Raw genomic sequence first — 12,562 nt, forward strand, 5'->3', positions numbered from 1 at the left:
AAAAATATTTTATGTGCAATAGTTTGATATAAAATACACATCTTATAAGCTAAAATTTATGAGTAATAAATGCAAATCAATTGTCTACATCTATTTTAAGTAACAAGATAACCTTATCAAGATCTTTAAAAAAATAATACAATTTTTTTCCACTTTGAAAACGACAATGCTTCAACTAAAATATAGGAACAAAGATATCACGCTATGAAAAACTAAGACTTAGTAATAGAATCAATATTTATAATAGTTATAATATATTCTTATACTATAGTAATCTAATTTTCTGGTATAATTTACAACAATTTTTTAAATGCACTATATTAACAATAAGTACGATATTCTCTTTCAACTCGTAGCTTTGTATCTTTAACAAGTTCACCTTAAAAAACACAAGAAACTTTAATCACGATACAATTTTTAAGTTTTTTAATAATTATACGATAACTCGTTATCATTAGTTGCTCAATGCACAAAATAAATATCACGTGGATACAGATGATTGATTTGTGAAGTTAGTTTTCAACAATCATTATCAAGGTATTGATTTCACATCCGTCTTCGGATTTGGTGCACTCAAGAAGGTACAACAACAGGAACAGCAACAGTAGTCGAAGACGAAACATTGATTTGAAATGGACCCTCGGCAAAGGGACTTTGACTTTTGGTTTTGACAAGAAAAAAGCCTCTGCGCGTTTTATCGACAAGGTCTCCAGCTAAAATGGCCGGATAGCGAGGGGGACAAAAGCCAAGTAGATAAGCAAGAAATCCTGGACACGGCCAGCCCCAAAAGCCAACCGGCGAGTTGATGGATTCAGCAAAATATTCGGCAGCGCGATGATGGCTGCAGCCAAACGGATTTCGCTTCTCCCAGCATCCCGGTTGATTGACGCCTCCGTTCATGTAAAAGTCGAGGTGGCCGCTGGGCTCGAGCTTGCCCTGGACAAAGGCGTTGGTGTGTAAGACATCGACGAAAAGAGCATCGTCGGCGTCGAGCTTGTCGTGCTTGGAGACGGTGACGAAGAGCGGCATAGCTGGATCGAGGCCGGTTACGCGCGGCAGCTTGTACGGCGCCAAGCGATTGGCGGTGAAGGCCGGCACGTGGGCGCCGAGGGAGAAGCCGATGACGTGCAAGTCCTCGGAGCCGGCGGCCCGGAGCCGCTCGATCAGCTGGGCCAGACAGTGACCGACGTGCGGCACGTTGTGCACGGCCACGGGATAGCAGGGCCCGGCGGCCAAACGGTGCCAGTCGACGGCCACCACGTTGTGCGGGCCGCGCGCCAGGTACTCGCTGCGCATGTCCACCAGCGAGTCCAGCTCCATGTCGGAGTTGTAGCCGTGAACTATTATCTTGGTCGGGTCGGCGGCATCGAAGTGGGTCTCGTTGAGGTTCGAGCCGCTATCGGTCACGATGATCTCGTGGCCGCGTGCCGAGTTGCTCCTCGTGTACAAGAAAAAGCTCACCTCGGGGTCCGGACAGGTCTGGTTGGTATTGACGAGGCATGGCCCGATGAAAAAATCTTTGGGCGTTACCAGCAGCTCGTTGTGCTCGAGTCGGTGTGGAAAGTCCAGGCTCTTGCTCAGCACCAGATACAGCATGTTGGTCAGCAGCAGAAAGAGCAGCAGCGCGAAAAGGAAGGCGCGACGCGAGCAGAGCATGGCGAGGCAGCGCCAGCAGCAGAAAGAGCAGCAGCAGCAACGACAGCGGCCTCCGCGTCTTCGATCGCATTTGAAGGAGCCTGCAGCACGGCCGAGCTCCGGATCGCCTGTCAAAGTGGACGAACTATTTGTCCCGTGTTCGGATGTCTGGGAGAGGTCGGTTTGGCGCGGCCACGTCCGGACCAGCAATGAGCGGAGCATCGCGCGCAAAAAGTCAGTCGGCTCGTCGGCCGCTCGCATGCATTATTCAGCGAGCGAGCCAAGCTGCAAAGCTCGCACGTACGGCCAATGCGATATGTAAACACGCACTCACAAGCTGACAGTTACTTTTTTTGCTCGCGTCCATTTCGCTGCTCGTATACGTATATATAAACGTGCGCACAGCTGCTCCGGAAGGACTGGCGGCGTGACAGGCCGCTGCGAGATTCTCTCGGTGCGTAAGCTACGCGCTGGCAATGCCGGCATCGAATAACGGAATCCGTCCTTATCTCGCGCAGCTCACGGGCACAAGTGCCTCTATCGTAGCTCGCTTCTACTGTAATGGCCTTTATAGCCTGCGCGTAGCTGCTTAGCTGTGTGCTTATCGAAGGTGAGATAACGTTTGAAAGATGAGCAGACCAACTCACCGGTTTGAACGAATATAGCCACATCGTGCGCTAAAAATCTCGCTCCCGATTTGTTTCGTACTAATTTACGCGCACGTTCGAATTGCTCGCCATACCCGCCCTTTGCCTCCTCGCTTTTCATACGAAACGACGCTTTTGCAACGGGCTATATGCAATGGATGCATTCAACGAGAATCAAATGAAACATCGCGCATTCTCGCGGCCGTAATCGAGTCGATTCGAAAAATAACTCGCTCTCGTAAGAGAGCCTCGCATGACGTATCGCAGCAACTCGAAGCGGAGCTACTAAATGTTTCAAAATACCCAATGAACGTGCCTGTACACACGAGAGCTTGCAGCCGGCGCCGCTGACTGCACATGCACCAAGTATACTTGCTTGACACGCGCGATATTAGCATATTTATGAATTTAAGATGTTAACGCGCCAGATGACTCGCGTGATAACGGCCAACCAAGTATATGAAAGAATAATGGTAGAATTTGACAGTGATTTGCCATCGGAATTCAGTAAAAGATAAGCTTTAATAGAAATTTTCTCATTCTGATTAGAGAATCGCGTGACCTGCAGTACTTTGACTTTCGGCCTGCATGAGCAAGTATCTCTGATCAAACTTAAACGTATACCGCACCGTTTTGGTCTGCTCGACATAAGCTTAAACATCACTCCATTATTGAGCTTTACTCGTGAGCCATAAGTTACAAAAATGGGAGATACGTGACAGGTTGCAGGTCACCTTTGATCTACTAGTGCAAATGAACATCGATGATTTTCTCAATGTCGAGTTTGCTTTCTAAGGAACGACACTTGAATATTGATGCTTTTCACTTATGAAAATTTCGCGGTAAAAGTTACATGCAACCGTTGTTTAATTATTAATGAGTCGATAACAGGAAATTTGTTAAAAATCATGAGACTATTCTTTGATTTGGCTATGCAGGGCATGATTTCAGAAAATTACATACAAATCACGTCAATAAAAAGCTTTTTTTTTTTTTTTAATGGGAGCGATGGGCTCAATTTATTTAAATAAAAAAATGTATTACTAATAATGTATCAATAAAAAGCTTATATTTGATTTAGATGGTTTTATGACTTTTGTGTACTTCCTTAGAAAGTTTGAATTTTAATTTAACAATATTGTTAACCTCTTCTGACAACCGATAACACATAGTATACATTATTTACTTTATGATGATATACTAGGAGTCTCTCAGAATGGATAATGTAAAACTAATTTATGCATCTTATTGTGCAGAGCAGAAACTTTGCAAAGCACTTAATGTGGATTCATGAAATAGAATTTACATCGTTATTTGAAGCTAAATAAACATTGAAACAAAAATACATTCACATGAGCAAATAAAAGTTGATATAAAAAATAAATTTATATAATACCTGAGCTTTTTGTCAGTGTTATTTAAAGAAAAAAAAACTTTCAACACCACATTTTTTAAAAATATTATTGATTAAATCAATAGCAATAATATAATAAAATAATGGTAAACTATAATGATAAATGAAAAAAATTTATTTCCGTTGTGGGTTTAAAGTGCCGGTCAAAAAAGGTTAACCTACTCTATTAATGATACCATTTTAAAACGTATACCAGTAAATAGAAGCTGTAAACCAAAGAATGAATGTTGCGAAATTAGCTTCAGAAAGTACCATACTTTCAATTTTATAATTGAATATCATGTTTCATTGTTTATGCAATAACAGAGTTGAATTGCAGTATTTTTATCGAATAGCTTACTTCAAGTAGTTAAAATCACTAATAATTGTAACGATATTTTAGAAATATTTGATTCTAATTGCTTAGACTCTATAAAAATAAGTTCTGCAACGAAAAAACTATAGAATGTTTATTCTTTTCAATAAAAAAAACAACAAAAATTTTTTTCATTGATTAAATAGTTTCATTCGCTAGCGTATTGTTCAAAATGAAACAAATATCGTCCAAAAAACATTAATGATTGTTATAAAAGCTATTGTCTCAAAATTCATTGTTGAATTAATTTGATATAATAATCGTTCATTTACTGGGCAATCAACTTTATAATGATTAATGAATAAATGAGCTTGAAAATCTTATGAAATTGACTATAATCGGCAGGAAAAAAAAAATTAAACAACGAAATAATTCGATACTTTTTTCTCAATCCGCAAGGCAGCACAAGTACTTTCGAAGCGTAGCAATTACTCTCACTCTCCGATTGGTCGTTTAAAAGCTTCCGAGATACGTGCTATTATTGAGGTGAGGGGTTAACTCTGGATTCTATGCAATTGCTGGCACATTAAAATGTGTCTCGTTGACAGGTGAATAGCCGACCTAGTTCCCCGATTGTGAGAAGTCACCGCGAGTTATATTTGCTCAAGTACAAAGAGAAGCGGATCCGAAGCGCGTACGTGAGTGCGTTGACGAGAACGAGTCTGGAAATCTTAATTAATTGAGTCCAATATAGCCCATTGTCAGATTTGAGCCTACTTCAGTGCTGCAACTTAACAGTACTTGCAATGAAATATGCCAGTAGGTCGATTGACGTATTATATTTCATTTCTTTCATTTTCTTTTCCTTTACTGCGACTTGAGTTATTCTGTCACTACGCATAATATGTATGCACGTACGCGATGCATAAGAGTATACCACTTGTACCTAAAGTGCGGTTCTTTTTTTTTGTAAGCCTCGTGCACTTGAACGATATTCAGATATGAATTTATATTAAAGCTCTTTTATGTAGTTTACGTGTAAAAGACGACAATCGGTTATTTTCGTTCGAAAACGGATCAACGGGTCATTGTGTCTCGAAATCAAAATATTTTACTGTGAAAATAACGTCGCAGTTAATGAAAAAAAGAGGAATTTCGCACGGAGACTGTGCTTTTACGTTATGTCGTTCCAAAATAATTTACACAAAGACACATTCTAAATTACAAGTTTTGCCATCGAGTAAAAAAGTAATTTTAGACTACGTCAAAAAAACGTACCAAACTAAAGCATATATAAAATAAAAATTTTCAATGAAAAAATTGCTCCAAGCTTGATTGAACATTTTCTACGCAAGTAACAGAATAAAAATCACTCATTATAAAGCTTATATAATCATATTTATTAACGTGTCTCATAAAGATTAAAGGTAAAATAAAATATTATTCATAAAAAATAGTGAGTTTATGTATATTGGGCAGTGCCATGATATACTACATTTTATTTAGAGCTAACAGTTATTTTCATGAGTATGAGTTTGAAGTGAGTATAAAATTGTAGAAAGCTTCTTTTAGCGCTGAGAGTTACCTCAGCCGGCAATAGCTAATTTGCACTCAGTAAAAATACACTTGACTAGATTTTCTAGCTCTAAATTCTAATAAATTTGGCTACAATAAAGCTCTGTTATAGCAGCAATATAGCAGCCGTTATCTGCTCTACATGCTCCATTAAATGGAGACTGCCTAAGGCTATAGTGCGAGCTTCTGCACTTCGTCTTAAATTTTGAAAGCTTTGATACGAGAGCTATTGATCGTCATCAACTTTCGATGCAACTGACACTTTTAAGCGAAACGTAACGCGTAAAGAATAAATTGGGCTCTGCAATACGGTGTACAATGTAAAAGTTCTCAATCAAGTTCCCACTGCAGTGAATAATAGCCGTAAACGAAAACGGACTTTAATAATTTATGATACTTAATGTTTTGAATGGTTGTTTTTAAACGCGTTTTTTATAATCATACACAAGAGAGATAAAACATTGAGTATTCATTCAGATACTCTTGAAAGCAACTTCATGATTTTTAAAATAAATAATCGAGGTACAGTAATACTGACGAATTGAATAGAATAATTTTCAAATGTCAAATAATAAATAAAAAAATATTCAAAGAAGAGAACTATGGTCAATTTTTAGTGAAGACGAACGGCAATAAAAAAAGTTTCGTAACAGTATTCGGATCATGCTATGATTCCTCGTTTAGCAAAAAATCCATCACTGCACGCGTTGAAAAACATACTATTTTTTAACAAAACCATAACTGCTCTCATAGAGATTTCTCTATTTATTCATTCGACTATAATATAAGTGAATCAGCCATATACAATAGAAAAATTATAATTTCGAGATGCAGGAAAAATAATAATCGCTACAGTACTCACTGGGGTAGCTGACGGGCGGATGTCCTTGAGCATTACCGTAGACGTTGTTAAGGTGCTGGCCGTGTCTGGGCGTCGTGTTTACTCGTTGTCTATAGAAGCAGAGCACGGCAGTCGCCACGAGGCCAGCCATTGTCAGGACCGTGCAAACCATCAACACAGCAAACCAAGTACTCTCGATGCCGAGGATCGTCGACGCCTCCGTGTCTGTGGAAATTCATTGAGGTTACGCTCGTCATCGTCACCTGTTCACTTCATATGGTTTTGCCTGTTCGCACTGACATTTTCAATTCACGCCTACCCTGTCTACGCACGAACGCATTTCGATTTGCCACTAGCAGTCTACGCTGCATTATTATTGTTTCGGCTATAGACATTAGCTCGTTATGCCACGGACATTCAATTTGAATACATGAAAGTGATTGAAGTGTTGCAAAATGCATACTAATCTAATAAACTAACGGAGACTGATTAAAGCTATTTATAAATGTACTTATAAATTGATGTTAGCAATTTCTTATTTATTGCTAACACGAAACTTTATTTCACTTTGTGTACTTTTTTTCAAGTACGTAGTATTTACTGTGCTTAAACAAACATAATAAAAAAAAAATTTCTTAGTACATACATTAGTATGGTTTAGATATTTTTTTCAACATCAAGTTCGTTATAGAAATGTTCGAGAAAAAAAATGAAACATTCAATACTCACTGACGCATACGGTGGAAGCGGCTTCGTCAGATCCATCTTCACAATGATTTATGCCATCACAGACGAGGTCAGCGTCGATGCAAAACTCTTTCAGTGTGCATCGGAAATCCTTACAGGCGTGTTCTACAACAAAAATCATTAAAACCCAATGTTAATCATTGTCACCCTTTTGATTAGAGTAACTATTCTGTGTATTATATAATTCTATAATGGAGATTTGGTGAATGTTTTCACTCGTTCTATATCACACAATCTTACTTCAGACGTAATAAACTTTGAGATATCAATATCTCAAAGAAATTTGAGACATTGATTGAGTTTGAGAAATCGATTCAATAAATAAATATTGACGTGAGTTTTAGATGACTCATATTACCTCGCTGTTGGGGTGTACTATCCACATTAAATGTGACTGATATGAATAATGATTTACATAAGTTTTATTATAAACTAGCGACCCCGTTGTGGCTTCGCCCACGTTCAATTTTTTCGAAAAATGTGAAGACGTATTTGCAAAATGATACTATAGTACCCAATATTTTTAGCTTTGTCTATTGGGATGTATATAATCGAATTCGACTGTTTAAAAGCTCTTAAACAGGCCATGTCAAGTGCGTAGCAGAAAATGTCTAAGTTGAGTCCACATCCTTGTAAAATACGAATAGCGTAATAACACATGTACACATCGAATACAATGCATGCCGATTGACCGCGTGTAAAAAAATAACTGCTTTCGGTCTTTTTTATTACCATTGACCTGGCAATGGGCGAGCGAGCGCGCGAAGTGGTAAAAAACGAAAAAAATTCTGAACTCAAAAATGAAGAAGTAAATAATGGTTTTAATATGATATAAACCTGCGCGATAGTATAATGAATGCTTGGTAAAAATTTCATTTCGTCGACTTGCATACTATAGTGAGGAAACGCTGGAGGTATACAAGCAGCAGCATACAGAGCGAGTCTTTTCATCAATCGTACAGACTGGCAACTAATTGCCCAGTGTGTCGAGGCTTAGACAGTTGCATCATTATAGAATTGACAACTGTTCGTCTTGTATCAAGGCGTTTAGATGCTGCGTCACTGGCGTACATATATATGTCAAAGATCGCGCATAAAAAGAGTCACGCTGGGTGCATGCATCTCACAGTTGACAGGATCGTTATATGATGCGAATTATAAGCTTGCGATACGATTAGCTCCAAATGACGTGGCTCTATACATGTAATTAAAGACATGCACCTGTAGACTCAAGCCTCTACCTCAAAGGATGCCATTCTTCATTACTCTTCTTTCTACTACGCTTAAAGCTACGATCCTAGATGTCATGCATTACGCACTTAACCATGCATGGATAAACCTAACTGCTAAAACTATGGAATTGATTTATTGATTTTGGCAATTAAGTTTCGAGCTTATTGAAACCGAAGTTGGGCAGTTTTAGATTCTTCTTTAGATTATTTCCCTCCAAAAAACTTATTGTTAGAATCCTAAGCCAATATATATTTCTTATCTGCGAAGACTGAACGGAGAGAAAAAGAAAATCTAAATTGATATGTTTAAGAAATCGATTCGATTTACATGGAAGACTGAAGAGAAGCTGAACATAGAAGGTCAACTTTATTCCTATAATGTCAAGCCTACTGGACCTCCTTCTTACACACGTATTTCAACCGACATGCAGGTTCAAAAGATTGAATAACTAATGTCATATTCAAAAATCAACTACACTAACTAAAAATAATCTAATTCAAGGGTAGATTTCTCTTACACCGACAGTGGATCTCATATCATGTGAAGGTAATTTATTTGGACCAAAATAATATACTTTTTTCACAAAACTATTCACATGTGTGTAACCGATTTATAAACCCTTTTCGTATGATACCGTACACAGTACAAGAATCCCTAAGTGGAAATTCTAGACCCCCATGACCCCCAGGACGCTCGAACTCTCTACACTCCGGACGGACATCTTTTTCTATCGATACAGATTCTTTCCATTTTTAAATTAAAAAACTCGCAGAGTTACTTTGCAACATTCCAAAACCCTTTCATTTCATTTTATTTTCTTGGATACTTCCAAAAAAATGAAAAAATTTAATAATGTTAAAATCTATTTCTTGTGGTGTGAGGGTCTTTTTTCTTTTTTTCTAGAGTAGGAATTATACCTCAAATTTCTTCAGATTTTTTCGAGTTGACTAACGCATCTCTTACAACGAAAATAGTATATTTTTCAGCGGGTGCCGTTATGATTTTTTTAGCAAAATGAGCGATTACAGAACGAGCCAAAGGCGAATGTTGAAAAAATTAGTAAAAACAATCTTTTTATTCAATTTTTTAATTCAAATTAGGCTGTGTAATGGATGTTATAACTAACCGTGCAACGCTGAAAACCACGCAGCCAAGCGATGACTATGAATAAGAGAAATGTAACCTCCTGTATTACCCATAGTTGTAATAAGAAATACACTCTGAAAATGTCCTGACCCTACACAAGGAACCTCATTTTTTTATTAGAATGACAAAAAAGGAAAAAACGTGTTTTTGGAAATACTGAGCTGAGCTGGATGAAATGTTCGGATGAAAATGCAACGTTTTCTCTGACATTACTAAAGCTGATAAAATTTCATATCAAACTTATTACTTTTTTTCTAGGTGTATTTTGGCACTCTTGGATTCTCTAAGTGGAAACAGTAGCGTTTTGTAACCAAAAATAGCCCTTCCTCCCCCATTTAATTAACGACGTGTCTATTCAGGGGAAAATTCGTACACGATTCCTCAAGATTTTCGAGTTTCGTGTACGAAAAGCATACTGTTTTTGAGATCTCGAATTTTCTTCTGATTAACCGAATCCTTTAATAAAATATGCGTAAATAGATTAATATCGAGAGAAGATAAAACAAGTTTGAAGAAGCAATAAACAGTGAATAGCAAACACTCTCGTCTTGGTTCAATCTTTCTGTAGGTCTTAACAAAGCTCGAAGTTACGCCATTGATAGTAAAACTCTTGAGTTCAGATTTAAAGTTAGTGTTTACTTTTCTCAAGCTCATACACGCAGGGTGGACAATTACTCATCGGTGTGCACGTGCACGATCTCACAGAATGTTCAAATGAAAACCAGACTACAACTGCGATTCTCAAGAAGAAAGGAAAGTAGGAACCTTGTAATTGTCCGTTTTATTATTATCATTTTTTTCAACGCATTAAATAAACGGGCGAGTGATAACACCTGCAAGCACACATGCCGACTAGTTACAAAAGAACCATGCTTCATTTCATAAATTATTAACCAAAAATGTCTCAAATGCTAGTAATTTTTTTACACATTTGTAAGGAATAAATTTATTATTTATCTGCTCAAAAGAAATAAAAAAAATTATAAAATTCATTAAATATCTTTGAAATTCATTTTTATAAATTGTATATTTTTTTTCTTGTATCATTCCTTCTTGAGAAGGGCCTGCGGGAGGCTATAGCCCGTGCGCAGGAGAGATTTAACTATCCCCGTCCCTACTGCCTCACGTTTGCCCAGGTTCGAGGAATGATTTTTGCACATATCCCACATTTTTTATATCCCTTGCACATTTTCAACGAATTTTTTGCATATTTTAAAAAGTTATAATGCAATATTTGCATACTTATTTTGGCTGATTTGTTGCATTTAATTCGGATTCTAGTGATGATAATTAAGTCGTTGAAATTATACATTTATACTTGTTGATTTTTGGAGATGAAAATTAAATTATTATTATTATTAAAAGTAAATATATAGCAAAAACCAGAATCGAAAGAAATGAAAAAAATAGTAGAAAAAAAATATTTTATACCAAACTTTATTTAAAAATTATACTAACAAAAAACAGTGTCAATCAATATCGAATGTATACTCCATAAGCTAGATTTTAAATAAAGTTCTCGCAAAAAAATAAAAGAGTAACTATTACAGCGATGGTATTGTACTTTAATATTATACTATCATAAGCATTTGAAAAATGTAAATATTTTCAAAATCAATATTTTGCGTTGAGTAGTTAAAAAACGTTACATATCCGGAAAAGTTGACGAAGCTAAAAATATGATAAAATCCGGAGACAATGAAAAAAGGTAAAATAACGAAAACTTATGGTAGCGAAAAATTTGGCTGGGGGAAAAATCGATTTACGCTCGTCGGTCTAGAAGAGAAAAGAAAAATGAAGCCATCTTGCTTTGTGAACATCGATACGTTACAAGAAACCATCATATTGTGCTAGTATATATACCTAGGGGTACAAAGATACGGCTGGATTGAAATCAAACAACGCATTACAGAAAAGGAACTGACGGGCATGAGCAAAACTACTATTCGGCGCGTATATGTGCATGTGCACAACGAAATACGAGAAAGAGAACGAGAGAGAAATAGAGAGAAAGAGAGGCGTAGGCAGACAGACTGAACTCGAAAATGGCGGAAAACCGTGTACAGAGAACGAGTACGAAAGCATAGGAGAAGAAGGTGGAAGAGAAGAGAAAATAGGCCAGCGAGTCGTGTCTGTGAGAGCAATGCTGCTCTCGCACGCGCGGATAAAATGGAAAAATATAAGAGATGTCGGAACAACGAGTAGCGAGTGCACGCGGATGGAAGCGGCTACGCGCGCACTGTCGAAGAAAAGATGCAAAGAAAAGCTTCTGTTATACACAGCTGCAAGCCTAGAGCGAAACGGAAGTCTCGGCCACCGTATACCTATGTATTCTCTCCGCCTATGCTCTTGAATCAATGCTGCAGTAGCAGCAGCGCATTCACACAAAAGAATTGTAGTAAATCACCCCCGCGGATAACTTTGTTTGAAAAATCGAATCTCACCCGCGCCCAAATTGCCGCTGATGTTACTTTTGCGTGCATAAAACAAAACGACGTACAAAATCTTCCTTCAACACTCATCAAAGAAAGTAAAAGGCGGCAACTCAACTTTTTTGCGAGCCACGTTTATAAAAGTGTAAAATAAATTATATAATCATAAAAACTTGGACATCTTTTGATATAATTTGATGCTATCAAATTGAAATTCCAGACCCATAGAAGTAGCGGGAATAATGTATACAAGTGAATTCATAATTTCATTTAGTTTATTATGTTTTGAACTCTACTACTCTCATAAGTTGTATAATTTTTTCCACGAACCATGATTGCAAAAAAAATGATTTCTTGTACTCACTTGGATCTTTGACTGCTGTGATGACAAGCTTAAAGCCATTGGAATCAGTACCCCAAGAATCTGTCACGTATTTTAAAGTAACAAAATTTGTTTGCGTATAAATAGCTCCCACACCTTGCATTGTATTTTTGCAGGACAAGTCCGCCTGTAACAAAATTTTGACTTATGTAATTTGTGAAATTTATAAAATTAAATACTTCAAAATCAAACATTTTCCAGAACAAATAACGAAA

The 12,562-nt window shown here is 37.3% G+C and overlaps 1 protein-coding gene across 2 annotated transcripts in view; it reads right to left on the reverse strand.

The window, feature by feature from the left end:
• Positions 1 to 204: 204 nt before the first annotated feature.
• LOC106650226 overlaps positions 205 to 12,562 on the reverse strand; it is a 48,719-nt gene continuing 36,361 nt past the window's right edge. For both annotated transcript variants that reach the window (XM_023460559.1, XM_014368148.2), the window contains exons 3-6: positions 12,330 to 12,474; positions 7,137 to 7,259; positions 6,429 to 6,632; positions 205 to 1,763 (exon numbers count right to left, since the gene is read on the reverse strand). In XM_023460559.1, the coding sequence (XP_023316327.1) occupies positions 574 to 1,763; positions 6,429 to 6,632; positions 7,137 to 7,259; positions 12,330 to 12,474 (1,662 nt within the window). In that variant the 3' untranslated portion in view covers positions 205 to 573. The remainder of the gene's footprint in view (positions 1,764 to 6,428; positions 6,633 to 7,136; positions 7,260 to 12,329; positions 12,475 to 12,562) is intronic.

Source organism: Trichogramma pretiosum, unplaced genomic scaffold (genome assembly GCF_000599845.2).
Source record: "Trichogramma pretiosum strain Unisexual culture from Peru unplaced genomic scaffold, Tpre_2.0 scaffold62, whole genome shotgun sequence".
In the NCBI taxonomy this organism is placed as follows: Eukaryota; Metazoa; Arthropoda; class Insecta; order Hymenoptera; family Trichogrammatidae; genus Trichogramma; species Trichogramma pretiosum.